A 22,809-nucleotide genomic window follows, 5' to 3' on the forward strand; every position below is an offset into this window, starting at 1 on the left:
ACCGGAGACTGACGCAGTTTTGGTTGGTAGTGAGGGAAAGGGGTGGAAAGGTCAGGATTGGTATCTGAAAAGGTTTGAGGTTTTCGGGAAGGACGAGGTCGATCAAAGTCGCGATTCTATTTTGACAAGATGGAAGGATTAAAATATGCATACCAGGGATCTGTTTTGCACGCCGAGAACATCGATCTAGATGTACCAAGAGAATTACTAGCGCTCCGTTCTCTCATCGCCGTCTATCTTTTCTAGTCCGATCGCTCCAAGCTTTGCAATTTCACCAGCTCAAAGTACCTGCCCTCAAGGTCCATCAACTCTCGGTGCGTTCCCTGTTCCATGATATTGCCGTCATGCAACACTGCAAGCTAAAGTTAGTCTCCATATTTTCAAATGAAATATTGGTGTGTTACCATAAATACGATCGGCCTTCTGCACCGTACTTATCCGATGGGCAACGGCCACCGTCGTTCGGCCTTGAGCAGCCGCATTCAGAGCATCCTGGACGACCTTTTCCGACTCCGAATCAAGCGCAGAAGTTGCCTCGTCTAGGAGGAGGATACGTGGATCACGAAGAAGTGCTCGGGCAATGGCTATTCGTTGTTGCTGGCCACCAGAGAGCATGCCACCCCTCGCTCCTATGACCGTCGAGAAGCCATCACTGGGCTGGGTATTAGTAGATGTATGTCTCAGTGCAATCAAGAAATGCGGAAAGAAGAATCCAGAAAGCGGTGCGACGGAAAGAGACGGCTCACGGTAGAGATTGGATGAACTCATAGATATTGGCATCCTGGCATGCTTTGATAATTTTCTCCTCAGAGACGTCCTCGTCATTGGCTCCCAGGGTAATGTTCTCCTTGATGCTTCCTTCATACAGTGTTGGCTCTTGACTAACCAGAGCAAGGTGACTCCTGTAGCTCTTGACATTCAACTTGGAAATGTCTTTCCCATCGACCAATATCTCTCCCGCTTCGGGATCAAAAAACCGCTCCAACAAAGCAATAATGGTACTCTTCCCACATCCACTCGCTCCTACAAGTCCTATGTATTGTCCCGGTTGAATCCTCAAGCTTAGGCCATTCACAATCGCCCTCTCCGGTCTGTTAGGGTATCGGAAATATATATTTCGCAGTTCCAAGCTGCCATCCATTTTCGTTAACGACTCGCCAGTTTCTTGACGGGCGTCGATGTTGACAGGCCGGTCCAACAGCGTTTTGATATCTTGGGCCGCCTGGCGGGATTTGCTCATATCTGGCGCAAAAGAGAAGATAGCCCCGGCGCTGAATGCGCCAGAGATAACAGCTGCATATGCGATGAAGAACTGCACCATAGAATAGCCTTCGTGGATAATTAAACTTCCCCCATACCAGAAAGCCAGCGCTATACAGAGAAAGTTGGCCGACTGTGAGGCTGCATAAAATGTCGATGACTTCAGCGTTGAAACAACCGACTTTTGCCGCTGTGATTCCAATATGTTGTGATACTCTCGCTGTACATGGCTTTCGAGATTTAAAGATGCAACCGTCTTGATAGCAGAACTTGCCTCACACGCATAAGTCGCTGAAGCTGCATAAGCCGCCTTCGACTGTCGAGCTATTTCCCCGAGGATCTTGAGTCGGACAAGACCACAAGTAAGAACAATTGGAATAGTTGCGGTACAAACGAGTCCCAGCTTCCAGCCTATCGCAATTGATACAGCCACGCCAGCAACTAAAGTCGTTGAGACAATGAAGATAGAGCCTAGTGTCACACCACTCATTCCCGCGAGATTAGTGGCATCCGTGGATAGCGAAGATGTAAGCGACCCGGAGGAGAATTCAGCTTTGTCGAACATGAAAATATCCTGATGAAGCATTGCTCGGAAAGACCGATCCCGAGCACGATGAATCAAGCGCTCAGAACAGTAAGCGAAACATAGACCTGATGCTCCCCAGCCCAGGAACGCAGTAAATCCCAGCATCAAATACATCAAACTCCAGAAGTTGACATCGTGACTTAACTTTCCATACATATCAGGGGGTAACGACATTGCCGCGATTGCCTTGCCGTAGAACACGGCTTGTCTAGGTAAATGGTCAGTCAGCATCAATATTCTGCACATCTGCATGGGAATATAGATATTTTACGTGGGATTTCCAGCGCCTGTGACGATTGAAAAAAACAGGCCCCAAATCATGGTGAGGGTTTCCTCCTTGTTGAAGCTGGCGATGAACTTGATTAACGCCCATAAGGAGTATTCGGAGTATTCACGGTCAGGCTCCCGTTCGAAATCTTTTTCGCAGTCTGGGGCTCCCCGGTGCTGTCCCATCTCGTATGTGTACTTCTTGGAATCCATGTCCTCATCTTTCAAGTCGGTAAGCTCAGGACTGTCGAGAGCAGACTTTGCTTCACTGATGACAATACTCCTTTCGGTTGACATGCGCTGCTTCTCTACTAACTCGTAATACACTGATCGTTTCTCAAGTAGGTCGTTGTGGGTGCCTTGCTCAACAACACGCCCGTGAGACATGACAACAATATTTTCTGCTGCTGTGATAGTGGATAGTCTAAATAGTAATTAGTTTGTTTCTCTAAGTCTAATTGAACACATACCGGTGACTGATTGTGATCGTTGTCCGACCTTTAGCAGCAACATCAAGCGCTGCCTGTACCAGCCGCTCGGCCTGGGCATCTAGAGCCGAAGTAGCCTCATCCAGCAACAAGACCTTCGGATCGCTAATAATAGCCCTTGCAATGGCAACTCGCTGTTTTTGTCCACCTGAAAGTAATGAGCCCCTTTCACCAACACTGGTCTGGAATCCGTCTGGCAAGGCGGAAATGAATTCAGAACAGTTCGCTTTCTTTGCAGCATCGAACACAAGATTTTCTATCACACTATAAGGAGAGTTTTCGTGTTCAGTACCTATTAGACCAAACCTGATGTTTTCGAATATAGTTGTGGCAAATAGTGTGGGTTGTTGGGTGACGATCGCTACTTGTTGGCGTAGCCATTGCAAGTTTAGAGATGTGATGTCATGCCCATCGAGCACTAAATATGCTATTAGCAATGTTTCCTCTTTCACAGAAAAAGAAGGCTAACATATTTCGCCGCTTATTGGTTCATAAAACCTTTCAATCAGGCCTGCCAATGTACTTTTTCCACAGCCAGAAGCACCAACTATAGCGGTCGTCTTTCCAGCTGTAAATAAAAGATTTATCCCATCCAAAGTCAGTACATCAGGCCTAGAAGGGTAAACAAAGCAAATGTTCTTCAGCTCTATTGTCCCAGACACAGGTTGTAGCTTGTTTCCTCTGGATGATGATGGATCTAGCGGCGACTTCCTCGACACAGTTGCAAGAATCTTTCCCGTAGCTGCAATACCCGTTGCAAATGCTTGGAAATTGGGTGCTATGTTACCAAACGTGAACGCTCCGGTCAGCGTAGCAAGGAGAATGGTGACAAGAGCACCCAATTCAATCTCGTCAACAACAAGATAACGAGACCCTTGCCAAAACGTCAACCCGTAAGTCCAGAATATGACACCGTTCATGATAGCCATCATAGTTGCAAGAGCAATGCGACTTTGAAGACCATACCTCTCTGCCTTGGTGAGGAACTTCTGATACCGATCGGCCAGCTTGTCTTGGATCCCAAATGCAGTAACATGTCTGATTGAACTGATGGCCTCCTCAGCGGCTGTCGATCCGTCTGCATATGCTAATAAAGACATGTTGGTATACTTCACCATAAAAGAAGAGCATATACTCATAGATCCAGTTTCTGCCACAATTGCGGATATCAGAATCAGAGCCATGCGCCAGCTTTTCGCAAAGCTGATGATAAAAGCCGCCCCAAAATTGGCACAGGAGTATAGAGTCAGAGAAAGTTTGCCCGTCAAGGAATCTTGGATCAGATTCATATCAGCAGTGATTCTAGTTGTTATTTCTCCAGCTCCTAGGACATCGAAGAATGCTATATTTTGGCGGAGGATAGCGGCGAGGTATTTCTCTCGGAGTCGTTGGGTTATGTTTTCCCCTCCTATCATGAATCCGGCCGTAGAGATGTAAACCGAAACAAACTGTCCAATAGCGATGTATACATAATAAAGAGCGAATCTTGCGACCAGGGATGAAAGATGAGAGCCCGAAGATGTTCCCAGGAAGAATTCTTTAAATGCCTGGGCCAAGCCACCTAAAAAGAGCTGCATAGCGGAAATTAGCTTAGGAGATTAAATGGCTATGGAAAACAGCTCACAAAAGATACGGGTTGAAGGGCCCCTCCAACTATCGCTGCAATTGAGCTTATAGCCAAGATAAATAGCTCATAGGTCGTTGCACATGTATACAAAAGCCACAGGCGACTCATCTGCGACTTTGGCGTGTGTATTTGGCGCTTAAGTATCCCTTTCTCGTCTTCGTTTAACTGCAGACCGGGCACCACAGGGGGGACGCCTCGATCTGACATTTTGATGGTCTAGCCCTCGAAAATACGGGCTTATGAACTGTTAACACGATTGCTTGTGCGCCAGAAGCTTGCTATAAGAGGATGCTGAACATTTTGAAGTATTGTTTCATCCCTTCTGCTATACTTGCGTGGCCAATCACAGACAGCTGTCACTGGCCACTCATAATGACTCATGGCACATCATAACTTATTTAGTCCTATCATACCCCAGGAGGAGATTAAGATTATAAAGCTTGTCAATCCACAGGAGATTAAGATTGGACACCCCCTGATCCACGACAAATTCGGGATCCCCATTAGGATTAGGTGAGTTATAGCCCCTGGTTTTACTTTTATATCACTCCCAGACGCTCTAGTCCGCTAGCTTCGATAGTAATTCAAAATACAGTTCTACCGCAAAAGGTTCCGTACGGTCGGGGCCCTATCAAATATATATTACACACTCTTGATTTCACCAAGTATAACCTACATACATATGTATTTAATTCAATTTTTACTCCCCCAATTTTGAAGATAAAAATATAAAAAATTATAATTCAGGTAGCCAATTAGCTATAGGATTCAGATTATTTTTAATACTTAGTGTACCATTCATTTGCCTCAATTACAGCCTCAACTCCGCGCCCTATGCTCGGAAAAATACTTAGGTATTCGCGAAAACACTGGTGTCGATATCCGACCGTACGGAGACTTTTGCGGAGGGACTGTACCACATAAAGCAATTCACAGGTCCACTGCTTACAACCTCAAGGCTATATTTGCAATATTATGTACGGAGTACGGAGTAGTTAGAACGGCATTATGGTAGCCTAAACAGTGAGAAAAGTCTCTCTCAATATGTATTTACGCTAGTGCCTGTAGCGACGAGTTAGCCTATAACAACCCCTGTAAACACTCTAATCGGCCCAATGAACACAATGGCGTGATTCCGTCAACTGCAACCTCAAAATCACACGGCTGAACCTTTAGACAGCGACATCCACCTTAGTCCCCTAGGAAATTAGTGATGGAAAAAATAAAACACGTTTCTACACCTCAGCCTCGAACATGGTCCTGGAGAAGAAGCATTGTCTCGATAGCAACAGCAGCAGGGATAGTGGGCCTGGTCGGACTCGGTAAATTCCCCATCCTAACAGGGGGCTGGGTCTCGCGGGACGAACCTCAAGTTCAAGACTTGCCCTATGGATCATTCCCACAAGAGAATGACCCATTCCACTTTCTCCCTTGCACTGATACCAGTCGTCCGCCGCCTCTGGATGACCCGACTCCAGGACAATCATGGGCTGCCCTGTTCGACCCCAATCCCGACCATTGGAGCTGGGGGAGCACGGGTCAGGGCATCTACCTGTGTGGATACTTGGATCTCCCACTCAATTATCACAACACCTCAGACCATCGTATTGTCCGCATTGCAGTTACCAAGTTCCAGGTCGCTGGTTTGGCTTATCGGAACGATTCCAGCATGTCACCCATGAGCCACAAGAGTGAGCGCACTATCATCATAAACCCAGGAGGCCCGGGAGGAAGCGGGACATTTTTCCTTTGGGATGCTGCTGAAGAGACGACTAACCGCTTAAGTGACGGACAACTCGATGTACTAGGGTGGGACCCTCGTGGTGTGAACTTTTCCCTCCCTGCCGCGGCATGTTTCCCTCAAGACAAGCTCCGGGACAGATGGTCACTCCTGGCAAATCACTATCGCGAGGAAGCTCCAAAGGCCCAACTAGAGGCTACGGATGCCATGAACAATGCTACAGTCTTTGCGTGCCAGCAGCGGTTGGGGGATTTTGGTCGCTTCGTCAGCACGGCGTCAGTGGCACGCGACCTAGATGAGATCCGAAAAGCACTCCGTGAAGAAGTAGTCACGGGATATTTGGTTAGCTATGGTACGGGGATTGGTCAGACGTATGTCAACATGTTTCCTAACCGAGCGGGTCGTTTGATCCTCGATGGTACGGAATATGTCAAGGATCATCGCCTTTTGGGCGGCTTTGGCTGGACTGCTCTCGACAATGCGACAGATGCATGGCGCGACGGCTTCTTGGGAGAGTGTATCATCGCCGGTCCAAAGGGGTGCGCATTGGCAAATCCTGTTCCTAGCCAGGACGGACCCGTCACCCTCGCACAGCTTGAAGCGCGTATGACACAGCTACTTGAGTCACTCAAAGTGCGCCCTCGATCCGCGTACACTGAATCAGGCGGTCCTTCCCTGGTCACTTACTCAGCACTCGTGGAGAGGGTTCTATATCGGGCTATGTATAGGCCAATGGATTGGCCAGAGACGGCACAAATGCTCTATGAGCTCGAGGCAGGGAATGCCACTCTTGCTGCCAACTCCCTAGATCTCTCGTGGAGCGACCATTCCGAAAAGCCATTATACCCCTACGTTCCATCTTCCAGTGAACTGGATTTTTTCGTGATCTGTTCAGATTCGTACGATGCGCCCCTTCCAGATGGGCTTGACTGGTGGGATCAGTTGTGGGAGACCATGTCTGACCGGAGCTGGATGGCAGGCAATTCTCGCTTCTTCGCTGTTTTTCCTTGTCGATATTACAATACCTATTGGGACCGTCCTTCGGAGGTGTACCGTGGCAATCTCAACCACACTCTCAAAACCCCTGCTTTGCTTATCGCTTCTCCATATGACCCCGCAACCCCGTTGCGCAATGGAAGGAGACTTCTAGCAGAGATGGGACAGAACGCCCGGTTGATTGTTCACCATGCTTATGGGCATAGCTCTAGACGTGACAGGTCAGACTGCACGGATCGAATTGCTAAAGCTTATATTCTACATGGCACTCTTCCTGAGGAACAGGAAATTCAGTGCTATGCCAATCACAAGCCTTATGCTCGTGGTCTCATCGGCGACGAATGAGAATTGCTTGTGCAAAACCTGCTGATTTTGCTGCATGCCTTTACATCCAGCTAACTATATATGTCATCTCCCCACGAATATTCGGTCACATAGACGGCCGTGTGATGTCTTTTTTGGCAGGCGTTTTGATGTTCTTTCTCGATGTCTTTTCCTTTAGATACTTTCTTCCACTTCTCAGTTTTACAACTTAACGGCAGAAAAGGATGGTGGAAGGCTGAATTGTGAAAATGACTTCTCTATGTATAACCTTTGACTAATATGGCATGGAGTCTAGGAGGAAAAAGAATACAGCCTTTGAGAAAAAAGTAGCTTCGTGTACTATTTCAGGGTGTATTTATGGATACGCGTTTTAGGAAGGCAGTATAACGGTGAACTAGGGCCAGGGGGAGTAATTACTTGTGTCTAGTCACTATGTACCTATACTCAGTACAGAGTGGACCTTTTTCTTAAGTTACTCCACGCGGGTATATTCCAAGGTTGCAACTACTATATCCATTATCCGTCGACTGCTTTGGTTTTGTGGTTGGATTTAGATTTACTGCTTAGATATTGATACCATTCGCTGTTGGCATCTCCAATCAACTGGTATAAAAACTAGTTCTCCTTGCAGAAAATAAACGAGAGCCCGAATCCTGCCGTTAAGCTGTTTCTTCGCGGAGTACAGACCCTAATCAGTGCGAGCTCAAATCTACTAAGAGAGCAAAAAGCCTCGCTGATCACTAAAACGGAAGAGGAAAGCCAAGACCTTCCACTACATAGATATGGTTTTATCACATCTTTTTGAAATATATCGCGCATATTACATTGGTACTAATCAAGGCCTTTTTTCTGGTTTCAATAGTTTCGGAACAATATGAGGACAACTTAACCACAAATGTGAGACCGCATGAAGTGGAAACCCAGATACAATCTTAATCATTGCTCTAAGTCTCATCCCGGCCATTGATAGTAACCGGAGCTCTATACCTGAAAGGTTTCACCTTTCCGAGTTACGCATTGTGACCTCTATTATTCAAAGCTCGTCACTAATCGCTTCTCAAATGGTCGATACAACTAAATGTAGCAAAGAAACAATATGAAATAGCTATAGAGACCTATGGCTACTTGGAACATCTGCGTCTCTCCAATTTGTGCCGGTGAGAGGCAATCGAAGAGAGAGAAAAGAAAAGAAAAGAAAAGAAAAAGGAAGTTTGTGGTATAGTATGCCCTCCTTGACTGAAAAACCTTGGAAATTCCAATTAGGAATTAGAGAATTTTTCTAGTTCCAGTCCCTCGATGGAACAGTTCAAACTCGCGAACAGCGGAGCGAATTTTGAGTCAGAACACTCATGGGCATAAGCTTGACCGAGCTCATGGCCATAAGCTTGACCGAACTCATGGTCATAAGCTTGACCGAACTCATGGTCATAAGCTTGACCGAACTCATGGTCATAAGCTTGACCGAACTCATGGTCATAAGCTTGACCGAACTCATGGTCATAAGCTTGACCGAACTCATGGCCATAAGCTTGACCACGCTTCGAGGATGTGAAGGATGGTTTATACCAATATGGCGATCTGAATGATGATACAGCCTGTATGAGATTTTCGTGGCTAATACCCAGAAAAGGAGGTGCAGGCCTCGGTGAAAGAAGAGGCCTTGACCGAATCTGCATAGTAAGAGCCCCATACATGATTGATTTGCATTCAAACTCACAACCTCGATTTCCGCTTAAAAAGGCCTCACGTGTCTCATAAAGAAGGAGTATCACGTTCTCGATAGCCTCTTGTCGAGATTTGTCCATTGACCCTGCAATTAGATTAGGAACCATCCACTTTTCGTGCCACCTTTTTGCATTGTCTCTTACCGATGACTCTATCGGGGAACGGAAGGCCCCGAACATCAATCAGACCGTCAGCCAATGACATAACAGTTGATGTTACTTCTTTGAACCGTGTAGGGCGCTTAAAAAACCAAGAAACCCATAACCAGAGCATTAGGTCTCGTGAACATGTTGTAACTTTTTCATCCAGAGAACCGATCCATATATCTGTCATTATGTATAGAACATCTTTGCAATCGTAGTAGTCGGCTATCACTGAAATCTTAGCGAGCATCTCTAGAGTCACCTTTTTTGGTATTTGGTTGTATTGACAGTGTATCGCACGAAGAATAATCAAGAGCGCTTCGGAATCCCAGCCGTCTGCCGTAACCTCAACTGAGCCTTTCTTCAGATAAAGTTCACTTTCCTTCCAACTGCCGGTGAGAGTTTTCTTGAAAACCGATGAGGCAAACATCATATGCTTTGCAGAGACCTGGATGAGGAATTCTCTTCTATCCATTGGTTCAGACATTTGGTTTTCCACAGCAGTGTGTTCGAAAGCGGCGTCTTCGGGAATAGTGCCTTCGGGAACAGTGCCTTCGGGAACAGTGCCTTCGGGAACAGTGCCTTTGGGGACAGCATCTCCAGGAGCAGCCTGTTTAAGGCCATGAGAGAGTTTTTCAGGGATCATATGCTCGGCCGTATGAGCAAATGGGGAGTTTGCATTCTGCAATACGATTATCACTTCGCCATCTGGATCTATGATATGAATCGGGTGGTTCATAGTTGCGATCTTCAGCAAGTTCTTCGTTGTGATTGAGGATAAATGGAGAGAAAGAGCACAATAAAAAGGGAGAGAAGATTGCGCTCGAGTGTCAATCATACAGTAACAAAACCATGATATCGTATTTTAATCTCAATATGATCTGTATGAAGATGTATCTCTGAAAGGCACAGGAAAATCAATAACCCGTCAACAGCTCAATTGTACACTTTGATTACTTTGATGACCTTGAACACGTTGGCATATGGGTTAAAGCTTGATTGTGTATTGATAATTCCTGAGACCTTCCAAGATTCGTATATGAGCTATCATATACGCGTGGTGCTGGCAGAAAGAAAAGAGACACCAACGAGATTATCTACTAGAATATGCTAGGCAATCTGGCTAAACAGCATTACTGTAAAAACGGTTGATCGTCCATTTATTTTGACAAGGTGGTGAAACCACTCTCGATGTTTATGTATAGTTCCTTTGTCGAGCAAATTAAAGCTGTCTACATGCTTCCCAATTGTTTTCGGGTCCCGTCGCGGCACTTCTTATGTAACTTGTAACCATGTAATTTATCACTGTGTCCGTAGATACTACTAGGTGTGTTGGAAATTAATATTCAAAGGGCTCATAGGGCAAGGATATTCAATTTGTAGAGATGATGATGATGGTAGTGGGATTGATGAAGGATGGAGCCCGGGTGGGGGCTTCCTTAATGGAAAGCCTATCCCGCACCGCCTTCCTCCGCCACAGTAGAGCTAATGGGTGGGTTCGCCGATTCTGGGCTGGATCGTTGTGTAAGTAATTAAATCTCTACTCATAACATTATATCCGATAGTATAGGTACACATGTATGGAGGTGTCAATAAAATCAAAGCGAGTAGATAAATATCTGCCATGGTTCAAAGACAGCCGTCCAGCCTTCTTAGCAAAGGACACCAACAAATTCTTTACGAAGGAATATCAGTGAAGAAATTATGATGAGACATATTCATGTTCAGACCTACTTACCATTTATGATGCGAATTCTGCGCCGTATATTTATTTAAAAAAAAACACGCTCCCCTTGAAGAGAGAGAGAAACTACTCTCGAGGGCCAAGACAAAGTGGAGTTTCTCCGTCTGATGTGGAAGATGCAGCGGGTGGGAACCAGAAAGGTGTGGCTCTGCTAAAGAGCAGGACGAATGGCTTCATAAACACCTTGATGATCAATTCCATTCTTCCTGGACATGTTATAGGAAATAGCCATTTTACTACTAGACCATCATCTCCCAGTCAGACATCATACATGTACCTGGATTACCCTGCCCAGGTGGACCGACGTGTGGCAGATAAGCCTGTGATAAGCCCGCACCCCGCCCCACCCTCAGGTTCCGCGGGATGTGATAGATCGGCTCCGCCCCTGGGTTTGCAATCTCCCCAAATCTTTCTGAGGTCTCTTCTTTCTCAACTTCATTTCGTGTGATTTCCACATATTTCACACTCTTCCATCATGTTCCAATGCAGCACTTGTGACGACGAATTCTGGTATCAGGAGGACTGCGATGAGCACATGAATGATGAAGGCCACTGGATTGAGTGTGAAACATGCAATCGATTGTTCCGCACCAGGATCGCTTGCAATCAGCATATGAACGCTTTAGACCACTGGGCGCCAACCTTCGAATGTGAAACATGTACTAGCACCTTCCGTACTCAAAACGCCGTCAACAACCACATGAATGCGAAGGGCCACTGGCTTCCGACTATTCCATGCGAGACATGCCCGATGAAATTCCACACGCAGAGCGCCGTTGAAAACCATATGAGAGCCAAGGGACATTACAAGAACTACTGCCAAGAATGCGAGCGTTTCTTTATGAACAAGAACTGTTTGCGCCAGGTAGGCGAGCTGACATGACCTGAGAGAATCTTTGAACCCGTTCGACTCACCCCTCTATCTCATAGCATCTGAACTCAAAGATCCATCGTGGTACCAACATTCCCTGTCCGTTCTGTAGGACTGGCTTTGTCACTGCTAGCGGTGTTTCTCACCATCTCGAGAGTGGATCCTGCCCGCAAGCTAAACAGCTAAACCGCGACACCATACACCGCATCATCCAACATCACGATCCAAATGGCTATGTCTGCAAAAAGCAGATCGCATGGCATGGAGAAGAAAATTCGACTTACTCAGTCACTAGCAATGCATGGAATGGTGACTCTTGGGTGTGTTACATATGCAAAAAGGAGTTCAACTCGAGAAAAGCGCTGCAGTCCCATGTCAACTCACCCGTGCACAAGGAGAAGGTCTATCACTGCCTCAAGCGCGGCTGTCCAAAGGAGTTCCACTCCCTGGCTAGTCTGTTCAACCACCTGGAGAGTGAATCGTGTGGATTCATTCGGTTTGAGGGAGTTCAACGGGTTCACAGACAGCTGAACGATGCTATGATGGGCGGCCGGATGATTACTGGATTCTAGTGGTTTCTTTGGCTATCTCCGTGGAATTCAGCTGCGGGCTCGAAACTATTGAATTTGTTAATTGCGTGAAGGGGTCGGGTTACACGTAGATGGCTGGATCTACGAGGCGTTATTTTACTTTTCTTTGCAAATCAGCTTCCCGAATGCTTACCTTCGAGAATCATACTATCCGTTACGATATCCATCCTAGCTAATCGAGGTTATCCACGCACGGCGTGCAGGCTTATCGCTTTCTATGCGAAGCACAGTTCGCTTCTATGCAAACTGTACTTTAGTTCGTGGACTACATTTCTATCCAGCCCAGTTTCAATTCTTATCCCGTCGGAAATGCCCTTCCTTTACAAATAGAATTATGTCAGAGAATCAATGGTTGTTGACAGGGAACTCATATAGACTTGTTTTCCATGAACCGGACACACCAGATTAATTCTCCATGGAAGTACACAGAAATAATTTAATTCCATTCATAATCGAAGCACTCTTTTCGCCCTTATGCAGCCTGGATCAGAGTGTAACATCGCTTAATGGAAACGAGGTTGAGCCCGCCGGACTCATGCATATACATATATAAGCATTTTGTATGCGGAGTACAGAGTAGAGACCTACACAAGAGTGACACCCGCTGAGCTTAAATCGGCTTAGATTCGATTGACTAAGTGGAAATTGATGAATCAACTACAATTATCGATACTTTTGTACTGTAAATGGGTCTATATTGAGTCAAAGATTCGATTGAAGATCTTTTTTTTTTTTTTAAAAAAAAAATTGCATATGAGAAAGATGCGATATTTATACTTGAGTCTCAAAGAGATCTCCATAGATCATCAAAGGAAGCTATTTTCGTCTGGATCACAAAGTATTGAGACGTTCTATGTCGCTTAGAGGCTGAAGTGAAGTATATACAAGGTTTTAACTCCTTGGGCAAATCAGTATTGGGACTTGGGACTATCACGTTGATTGGGCGCCGGATATAAATAGTGAGAACAACCGTAGTTTGCATGGACAAGGGTATAGTATATATTAGAAAAGTGGGGTCGATAGTGGAATCAGACGCGAATACTACTTCGTACCTATACAGATATGTATTATTCTTAGTGTTCATCAGTTCGAAAATTGAAAGAACAGTATACCATTCTATATACGGCTGAAGTGTTCAATGGGGAGATTGTGCATGGCCTCAATTAAGCTTCTTACTCCGCCACAATTACTCGTCCCCCCAGTTCATCCAACATTCTTTTCTTGAACCTCACGTGCTTTCACATTCCGAGTCCATATCGAGTCCATCCCGGTATTGTTATTATCTCCCGGTTTCAATCCCGTAAATATTTGCTTGCATACAACACCATGCCCATCCCCGTCAAGGAGACGGTCACGCGCCTCGCGACCATCTCCAAGCTCCTGCTATTATCCTACATAATCGACTGGATATTTATCATGTACGTCAGACTGCTCCATCCATCATATCAAAACCACATCGAGACCCCAATTAACAACTCCAACCAGCGGCATCGCGCTAATCGGCTACGGATTCTACAAACAACCCCCAAACCACCATGCCTTCAGCCTAAGCGACCAAGCAATCAGCTACCCATACACCAAAGAAACAGTAACAATAACTACCCTATACCTAGTCTCCCTCTTTGCCCCGGCCATTCTAGTCTTCCTGGGCTCATGGCTACTCGTGCCACCCAAAGCCACCTCCTCCACCTCTGACCCCACCCCCAAACCCCCCGCAGCGCAATACATCCGCCGCAAATTCTGGGAATGGAACGCCGGCTGGATGGGGCTCGCGCTGGCCCTCGCAAGTACCTGGGCCGCAACACAAGGCCTGAAGGTTCTTATCGGCAGACCACGACCTGACCTTCTGGCCCGCTGCAATCCAGACATAGCGCGTATTGCCGAGTTCACCATTGGTGGGCTTGGGGAGTCGGTTCGTGGTGCCACGACGCTGGTTTCATGGGAGATTTGTCGCAACAAGAGTGATTCATTGCGTGTTGATGGTTTTGCGAGTTTTCCGAGTGGGCATTCTTCTTGTAAGTCAAAGTCTATATTATACATATCATACGACAACCTGTTTATGTGCATCTCATCTTCGGATGTGATCTAAAGCACAATCACAGCGACAGTATATACACATGAATCCAAAACCCAGCTAACAATAACACCGCACAGTCTCCTTCGCAGGCCTCATCTACCTAACCCTCTGGCTGTGCTCGAAATTTTCCGTGGCATTCCCCTATCTCCCAGTCTACCCAATTGAAGACCAGAGCCACAGCGAGGACAGTACATCTGTACGGAAACGCGGTGCAGCACCGCCCGTATACTTAATGCTAATTGCGTTCGTGCCGACTGCAACAGCGTGCTTTATTGCTGCGTCACGCTGGTTCAATTACAGACACCATGGTTTTGATATTTTCTTCGGCGCGGCCATCGGCATCTTCTTCGCTTACATTGGGTTTAACATGTATCATCTCCCGATTCGCCGTGGCGCAGGCTGGGCTTGGGGTGCGCGCTGTCGAAGACGCGCCTTCATGCGGGGAGTTGGGTTTCCTAGTTCGTTGGGGACCGATGGGTGGGCTGGTGAGAGAGGCTTGGATGTTGATGTTGAGGGTGCGGCTGCGATGCGAGAGATGATGTTTAGGGAGCAGGGACAAGGACATGCACATGTTCATGCACAGGGACATGTTCAGCCAGAGAATAGCGATAGTATGGCCGCTAGACTTGAGGGGTGAGTGACCGATGGATTTTCTGCGATGGGGTTGAGCGCGACTCGGATGAAGCATGGCTATGGAAGTACCGTGTATATTGTATTGTATAGTGCATAATGAACAGATCATGAATCGGAGGCAGCATGGCATCATAAACGGCAGTTAGGCAGTGACTATTTGTTATTTCGAGGTTGCTTTGAGACCTCATCGCCAACCTCCAACACGTCCCTCATCCCACCGTGCCTTGGCCTCCTTCCTCGCCGCCAATTTAGATGCCTCGGCTCGTACACGCCGCACCCAATCTGCAATCTCCTTCTCCGTCGCCCGGCCGTGATGGTCTTCATCGAGGAAACTCTCCTCAACAGCATGGCAGACAGCCTCCTGCTCTGTGATTGCCGCGCTGAAGCGCTGGTATAGCGCCTTCGGTGACCATGGAGCTAGAGCAGCGTCCATCTCGGCTTGCTTTTTGCGCCACGAGACCTCCAGCGACTGATGTGTGATCAGCATTGTTTCGGTAGAGGCGCGGAGTTCGGTGAGGTGGTTCTGCATCTCTAGGACGCGGGTTGCGAGGTCTTTATTTGTGTGTATTAGGGTCTCGAGGTATTGTTGTCGGGTTGTGTAGGAGGGGTGCTTGGTTGAGAAGGCGGAGATAAGAGCTGGGTCTTTGAGGATTGCTTGGAGGTCGGTTGTTCTGGGCGCGGGTTAGAGGTGCTGGTGTCATCCGTTTTGGGGGGGGGGTTTGGGGGGACACACGACTTGTCAGACACTAGCTCTGGGAGCCAGCCCTCCTCAATTGTTGGGGGATCGGGGAGATATGGCTGTTGAGGATTATTGGGGTATGCGCCATGCGCGCCTGTCTGGTTGTCTGGCTGCCAGGCGTGCGCGGAGCTGTTTTGCGGGGTGCCGCGCCGACTGGCTTCATGGCTGTTGGGTTTGGGGGGTGGCGGAGGAGGTGTGTTGGGGTTGCCGGGATTCATTTGGGATGAGTAGAACTGCGATTGAGGGGGGAATGGGGACGGTGGTTGAGACATGATATGGGGTTGGGGGTTGTAGGTGGAAGGTTGGTACGTCGGGGATGGGCTCGAGCTTGGCGGGGACTAGACCGGTGATCTACGCAGTTGCATCAACATGAGATGACAGCACGATCTCCACATATATAGTTAATAGTTATGATATATTGCTTTAATGGATGTATCGTAACATTTCGTGATTATCCTAGTTACAAGATCGTATAATGCTTCTTGTCGGGCCTTTAAGCCACTCGGACAACCCCCGACAGGGACTCTAACAGCGAGCTTCAACAGCAAGACTCAAAAACTTCAAGTGAGACAGAAAAGAATCCCAGGAAAACTGTAGAGTACCCGTTCGCGCTCGATTCAATCAGCAGGGACCTGGGGACTCTGACTGAAAATGCTTGGGTGGATTTCTTCCAATGATTCGCATCTTCAAACGCGATGGTCTCTTGTACAGACATGAGTGGGATATGAGAGTGGAATAAGATTAACAGTCGCAATGCTCCTGCTTACTCGGTTCTCCTCCGAATATCCCGCTCCATAGCTTCAATATTCGAACCAGCCATGGCATCCTTGACTAACTCGCGCACCTCATTCTGTACCTCCTCGCTGTAATAATCCTCACGGGCAGCAAGCTCCTCAATGCGTCTCTTGAATTCTGGATCAGGCTCACTACCAGCAGTAGCCTCCTCCTCCGTCATTGTACCAACATTGATCCTCATATCGCTGCCGGGGATGGGTCCAGGAGAGTTCAAAACTTCAGCGGCTTGAGCGTGTGTTGGAACAGGAGCACCACCGACAACTTCGCGCAGATAGGTAGCGACTTGTGGGAACTCATTCTCGGCCTCGAACTTTTCCACAGCTGTAAAGTCTTCGGCGTTCTTCTTATTGACGTCCACACCCAGCTCCTCGATTAAACAGCGTGCGATGTCGCTGTCTTCGACCACAAATAGACATGTCTCGTTATCTTCGTCGAGGAGGTTGACATCGACTTTGAATTCTTTCACTAGAGCGCGGAGGAGATCGGTATGGCCGTAGGAGGCTGCGGCGTGCAGCAATGAGTAGCCAGACTCATCTTGGCTCGATGCGATCGAGGGGTTGGATCGCAAAAGGTCCAGAAGGGCCGTTGGGTTGTCGCAAGCCAGGAGGTAAGGATTTTGGGCCATTATGAGTCAGAATATTTATTGAAATAGGGGGAAACTCGTAAAATCAGATGAGTCAAAAGGAATTCTGCGGTGTTCAAGTAGGTCAACTTAGCAGAAAAAAAGAAAATTCGCCCTTTCCCGTTTGGCTCCCCGCACTGTGACACATTTGGTCTCTGACTCTTCCGGTCTTTTGGTCCTTTATGCTTTTATCCTTTGGTGCTTTTGTTTCTTTTTCTTATTTGCTTCAATTTTCTACATATACCCCAAGACAAGACTCCCTCAGGCAGGAGGTCAAGGAAAATATCCCATCTCTTCTCTTTCCCCCTCTGCCCCTCCTCTCCGTTCTCTCCCGCAGATCTCCCACTTGAGATACACAACACAGACATGGCGACTCAAGATCCGCACACTATATCGCAACTGGTGAAAAGCCTGGAGACTGCTCGCAAGGCTAAAAAGGGCGAGACAAAGTTCACCTGCAAAAAGAGCACGTTTACGGTGGCAGGTACCAATAATGTGACCGTGGACTCATGGAAGTTCATGGACTGGGACTACAAGCACGCCGGTCTGCCAACATATGCCCGAGGTCTCTTTACTACCACACGGAGGGACAACATTCCCGAAATTGCGACGCGTGGATATGACAAGTTCTTCAACGTAAACGAGACAAGGGCCACAGAATGGCGCAACGTCGAGAAAAACACGAGAGGTCCCTACGAGCTGAGTGTGAAGGAGAATGGATGCATTATCTTCATTTCTGCTTTGGAGGACGACAAATTGCTAGTTTGCAGCAAACACTCGACTGGAGCCCGCGATGATACAAAACTCACCCACGCGCAGGCAGGAGAACGCTGGACGGAACGCCACGTCTCGTCCGTGAATCGATCTGTCAAGGAGCTTGCCCGAACTCTGCGTGAGATGAATGTCACAGCAGTTGGCGAACTTTGTGACGACACTTTTGAGGAGCATGTGCTGGCCTACGACGAAGCTTCCTCCGGAATTTATCTCCACGGTCTCAACTACAACCAGCCCGACTTTCAGACAATGTCTTGTGACCAGGTGCACAAATTCGCTGACGACTGGGGCTTCAAGAAGGCCAAGTTCGAGGTCTTTGATGATATCTTCAGAGTGCAGAGCTTTTTAGAAGGATGCGCGGAGACAGGAACATGGGATGGACGTGAGACCGAGGGTTTCGTCATCCGATGCCAGCTGAGCGACAATGGAACTGGGCCCTACCGGAATTGGTTCTTTAAGTATAAGTTCGAAGAGCCATACTTGATGTACCGCCAGTGGCGTGAATGCACCAAAGCCGTTATCGGAGGAAAACACCCCAAGATCAGGAAGCATGAGAAGGTCACAGAAGAGTACTTGCAGTTTGCCCGACGGATTCTGATGAAGAACCCTAAGATGGCAACTGATTACATGAATAACCACGGGATCATTGCTTTGCGAGACGAGTTCCTCAAGGAACGAGGATTGAATGGATCTGAACTTATCGCTCTGGAGGCTAAAAAGCTGAGCGAATCGCAGGAGACCAGCAAAAATGTCATCCTCGAGCCAATTGCCTCGCTAGGATGTGGAAAGACGACAGTTGCCTTGGCTCTAGTTAAGCTGTTTGGATGGGGACATGTCCAGAACGACAACATCCCCAAACAAAAGGGCAAGCCGAAGAAGTTCGCTTTCGAGGTCAGCCATGCTCTGGCAGAGCACAGTGTTGTCATCGCCGATCGCAACAACCATCAACGGCGCGAACGCACGCAGCTCATGGAGGATATCTACCCTGTTCTGCCGGATGCACAGTTCGTCGCTCTGCATTACGTCCACGAGCCCAAGGCAGACATGCTCCCCGCCATTCGAGAAGTCACTCGAAAACGTGTGCTAGAGCGTGGTGACAACCACCAAACCATCCGGGCTGGCACCAACGACCAGCATGAGACCATCGGAATCATGGAGGGATTCCTCGGCCGCTTTGAAGGCATCGACACCAGCCGCTTGCCAGATATGAACCTCGACCACATCATCGACCTTGATGTGTGTGCCTCGTCTCGCGAGAACCTCGAAACTGTTGTCAAAGCCCTACACGCTGCCTACCCTCGCCTAGTGCCAACCATGCCAACGGCAGCAGAACTCGATGAAGCTATCGCAGCTTCCCTCGACGAGTACCGCGTGACAAAAGATCTCAGCTACAGTTACGCCCCCTCACCAAAGCAAAAGAACAAAACCAAACCCCAAGAAACTGGCCCGCTCCCCGAACCTACAGACTCCCGCTTCTCCCCAGAAGCCCTCTCAAAAAAGATTGAATACTTCAACATCTCCCTCCCAACAGCCGAAATAACCACAATTCTCCGCTCCCTCTTCACACCAACGACACCCCCAGAGACAGCTCGTCTCTACAATCAACTCTTAAACTTCCGCCGTCTCCAACCCACATTCCACGTAACGCTCATCCACCGCGCCTCAAAGAAAGACAACCCAGAAACCTGGGACCACCTAGCAAACCGCTACATCGAAACCCAGACTAAAACCCCAGTCTCAAACCCAATCCAGCACCCGCCGACCCTAGGCTCCGCGCGCGTGCGCATCGAGCGTCTCGTCTGGGACAACCGCATCATGGCATTCGTCGCGCGCATCCTACCTGCCGAAGGCGTCGAGGCGGAGGGTGCTCAGGCAACTAGTGTGGCCGAGTGGCCGTGCGCGAATCCCATTCCGCATATCACAGTTGGCACGGCATCGCAGGATGTTAAGCCGAAGGAGAGTAACGATTTGCTGAAGCGGTGGCTTGAGGTTGGGTCTGGTGGGGATACGGGCATTTTTGAGGCGGAGGTTGAGGGCGTGAAAGTTGTTGATGGTATTGTTGGGTTGGTTATGGCCCGGGGGAAATACTGAGGGGTGTGTTTTTGATGCGAATGATTGAAAACATGGAATGGAGTCGTTGTTGATTCTGGTGTTTTGTTTTTTTTTGTGGCTATGGGTATGGGTATGATTTTGCTGGATTGCATTCTATGGTGCTTTTTGCATGACATTCGATCTTATGTCTGCGCATGCTCAATTCTTATTCTTGCGCTAGCTTTAACTTGGATTGAATGGATCCCAACTATTCATACTTAGAAGCAGTGATGTTCATGCACTCTTGGACTAGTTAGTAGTGTAGCCATTTCTATACCCCATCATGAAAATAGCTACGTCTCTACTGTCTGGCATTCTACAAGGTCCCTTTTTGTTCAGTATCAATATTTAGTATTGTAGTACCAAGAGACTCAGTCCATATGCCAACATAAGTATTTGGAGGAAAGAAATGGAAGTCAAGCACTGCAGTTCTGGCTAGATATACACAACGAAGAAACAAATCCATATCCACGTAACCATGAGAGCACACTGTCCGATCTATACAAGGTCCAACAAAGCGCAGGCGAGCAAGCGAACAAATCAACCACTAATCCAGGCAGTAACACGCGATGCTCCGAAACGACCCACGTACTGTAGACCAGTACTGCCCATTGGGAAATAGCTGACGAGGTACCAGACGAGGGCAGCGAGCTGGAAGATTGAGGAGATGAGAGTGAGAAGAAGATTCTGAAGCTAGAGGGCACGAAAAAAGAGAAGTCAGTCAGCAAGAGTTTCTGGGAGAGAACGTCATTCCAAATGTGGCAAGTGGATGGTGTGTAGTTGTGATATGCAGGTAGAACAAGATGACCGAGTGGTCAGGGACGGTGAGACATAGATTGATCTCGATGGCTCTGGACTCCGCGCTCTGTGACACCAGGATGCGTCGGACAAGGTGAAGGGCAAGAACATCCAAGTCCCGCGCCGTGGGACGTGGTACAGACGCAAGATGCAGAAGCAAAGAGACTGGCTGAGTACAGGGTGGGAATGAATTCAAAGGAGTTAAAGTGGCTGCGGCCAACAGCAGACATGACGAGCCGTGGTTTCAGGTTGTGCTGCGCCATGGATGTGAAGGCTGCAAGATTCCCCTTTTCCCGGTTGTGCAGTGCGACCATACGGACTCGGGCAGAGGGAGGCAGAGCGAGTGTGCGACAAACAAGGAAATGGAGAGGGAGCATCATGAGGAGGGGAGGGATCGTCGGCGTGCAACGAAATAAAGCGCAAAGACCAAAGACAAAATCCAAATCCGAAAACGGGAACGGGAACGGGAACGAAAAACAGAAAGATAAAGAAGGCGATGGTACTTACGCCGATGGCGAAATAGAGCGTGAGGGCGATCGATCCGAAATAGGCCGCTGTGAATGGCAACCGTGAACCCGAAGTTAAATGCTTAGCGTAAGTCCATGGTCCCATGAGAACCGCCCATGATATCAGAAACAGGACTGAGCCGACGGACCATCTAGTTAAAGAAAAAACCTGTTAGCAAGAAATATCCAAGACCAGAGATGAAGATTCTTGGCATGAGGCGCAGATATAGGTTGAGTTCAGGACAAATCAGGTTGCAGCATAAAGTACAAAGGCGCACATGGCCCTAACCAAAATCGACCGATGACCTAGTCTATCCCAGCTCGGTCCAGGTGCATGAGATAGCTGGGAAGGAGAAAAAAGCCGGGGAAGATATTCCACATTAATGCGGACCATCGTGGAGGCAACTTACAAAATGGCGAATTTGCGGGGCTTGAGTGTCAAGACAGGAAACAAGAAGAAGCATAGCATGAAACATATGGCGGCGCCCAAATTACATGCGCCAAAGATGAGCATGCGGTCCCACCTACTCACTATACGTAGAGTTTATGTTAGTGTGTTTCTCTCGTCTATCGGCTCGCAACCGCATAAACAAGCATGGTGGTAGTGAATGCCGGCGCAGGAACTGCAGTCCCATCACCTGGATCTTACGCAACGGTATACGGGACGATCCGGGGACCGGAGGGTCACCCGACGAACAAGAAAAACTTACAAGCAAAAAAGCCCTCTTCTTCTTCTCGTCGACTGGCTGCCGGTAATGGGGCTCCAGGGCCATCATTGTGAGTGGGTAGTTGAACATAGCCGCTCTCACCGAACGGGTTGTAAGATTGTAGACGAGATAAGAATGTTGCGTTCGATGACGCTCCGGTGCGCACGGGGAGATCCGGATCTCTACGCGACCACCCTAATGAGTTGACAGAGTCTCGGAACGAGTTATTCGCCATGTTTGAGACTAGTTTTAGTCAAGTTTTAGATGCCAAATGAAACGAGTCGAGGGGCGTGCACTGCTGCGTCTGCAGAGAAGGCCCGTGTTCTAGGAAGTTAACGACGAAGAGAACAGTCTGCAGGGGACTATGCGAGATGGAGTGCAGATGATCCGCGCTGGGTGGTGGATGATCCTCAAGGATTGGCTAGAGGCGGGGTCCTAGACAAGCCGACAGAGGGGCAGATGACAACTATGTCGAATGTGGATTCGGCTTCCGATGAGCTAGGGCACGCCGTGACTCTTTGGAATGGGGGCCACTTTTGAGGGAAAGTTCTCCGACTCAAAGATATGCGATCAAGATCAAAAGATGAAAGTTTTTGAGTATGACAGGCTGATAGAAAATCTCGCGGGCAATCTCCTAGACCCAAAAAAAAACAGTGCTGCCTACTGCACTGTGATAAGGCGTCAACTCAACGGGATCTGCAGCTA

General features: G+C 48.0%; 9 protein-coding genes across 9 annotated transcripts; 4 read left to right on the forward strand and 5 right to left on the reverse strand.

The window, feature by feature from the left end:
* Positions 1-242: 242 nt before the first annotated feature.
* Positions 243-4,435, reverse strand: N7479_009638 (ABC transporter integral membrane type 1; the record flags this gene model as incomplete). Its single annotated transcript, XM_057257331.1, has 5 exons — positions 243-323; positions 2,048-2,054; positions 2,118-2,514; positions 3,125-4,172; positions 4,226-4,435. 5 exons carry the CDS (start codon positions 4,433-4,435, stop codon positions 243-245), a joined length of 1,743 nt encoding a protein of 580 aa, XP_057104789.1.
* Positions 4,436-5,441: 1,006 nt separating this feature from the next.
* On the forward strand, positions 5,442-7,310 carry N7479_009639 (uncharacterized protein; the record flags this gene model as incomplete). Its single annotated transcript, XM_057257332.1, has 1 exon — positions 5,442-7,310. One exon carries the CDS (start codon positions 5,442-5,444, stop codon positions 7,308-7,310), a length of 1,869 nt encoding a protein of 622 aa, XP_057104790.1.
* A 1,238-nt stretch (positions 7,311-8,548) lies between these two features.
* Positions 8,549-9,803, reverse strand: N7479_009640 (uncharacterized protein; the record flags this gene model as incomplete). Its single annotated transcript, XM_057257333.1, has 4 exons — positions 8,549-8,867; positions 8,911-8,959; positions 9,007-9,099; positions 9,158-9,803. The coding sequence occupies 4 exons, from the start codon at positions 9,801-9,803 to the stop codon at positions 8,549-8,551; spliced, it is 1,107 nt and encodes a 368-aa protein (XP_057104791.1).
* Positions 9,804-11,376: 1,573 nt separating this feature from the next.
* On the forward strand, positions 11,377-12,344 carry N7479_009641 (Zinc finger C2H2; the record flags this gene model as incomplete). The annotated part of the gene is made up of 2 exons (XM_057257334.1): positions 11,377-11,766; positions 11,832-12,344. The coding sequence occupies 2 exons, from the start codon at positions 11,377-11,379 to the stop codon at positions 12,342-12,344; spliced, it is 903 nt and encodes a 300-aa protein (XP_057104792.1).
* Positions 12,345-13,688: 1,344 nt separating this feature from the next.
* On the forward strand, positions 13,689-15,076 carry N7479_009642 (phosphatase PAP2 family protein; the record flags this gene model as incomplete). Its single annotated transcript, XM_057257335.1, has 3 exons — positions 13,689-13,780; positions 13,848-14,377; positions 14,517-15,076. 3 exons carry the CDS (start codon positions 13,689-13,691, stop codon positions 15,074-15,076), a joined length of 1,182 nt encoding a protein of 393 aa, XP_057104793.1.
* Positions 15,077-15,256: 180 nt separating this feature from the next.
* Positions 15,257-16,083, reverse strand: N7479_009643 (vacuolar protein sorting family 37 protein; the record flags this gene model as incomplete). Its single annotated transcript, XM_057257336.1, has 2 exons — positions 15,257-15,743; positions 15,806-16,083. The coding sequence occupies 2 exons, from the start codon at positions 16,081-16,083 to the stop codon at positions 15,257-15,259; spliced, it is 765 nt and encodes a 254-aa protein (XP_057104794.1).
* Positions 16,084-16,574: 491 nt separating this feature from the next.
* N7479_009644 (ankyrin repeat protein) lies at positions 16,575-17,231 on the reverse strand (the record flags this gene model as incomplete). The annotated part of the gene is made up of 1 exon (XM_057257337.1): positions 16,575-17,231. The coding sequence occupies one exon, from the start codon at positions 17,229-17,231 to the stop codon at positions 16,575-16,577; it is 657 nt and encodes a 218-aa protein (XP_057104795.1).
* Positions 17,232-17,594: 363 nt separating this feature from the next.
* N7479_009645 (tRNA ligase) lies at positions 17,595-20,093 on the forward strand (the record flags this gene model as incomplete). The annotated part of the gene is made up of 1 exon (XM_057257338.1): positions 17,595-20,093. One exon carries the CDS (start codon positions 17,595-17,597, stop codon positions 20,091-20,093), a length of 2,499 nt encoding a protein of 832 aa, XP_057104796.1.
* A 540-nt stretch (positions 20,094-20,633) lies between these two features.
* Positions 20,634-22,339, reverse strand: N7479_009646 (putative Golgi traffic protein SFT2; the record flags this gene model as incomplete). The annotated part of the gene is made up of 4 exons (XM_057257339.1): positions 20,634-20,786; positions 21,399-21,549; positions 21,808-21,928; positions 22,108-22,339. The coding sequence occupies 4 exons, from the start codon at positions 22,337-22,339 to the stop codon at positions 20,634-20,636; spliced, it is 657 nt and encodes a 218-aa protein (XP_057104797.1).
* Between the last annotated feature and the right edge of the window lie 470 nt (positions 22,340-22,809).

Source organism: Penicillium vulpinum, assembly GCF_028829585.1.
Source record: "Penicillium vulpinum strain IBT 29486 chromosome Unknown utg000004l_segment0_segment0, whole genome shotgun sequence".
Taxonomy (NCBI): domain Eukaryota; kingdom Fungi; phylum Ascomycota; class Eurotiomycetes; order Eurotiales; family Aspergillaceae; genus Penicillium; species Penicillium vulpinum.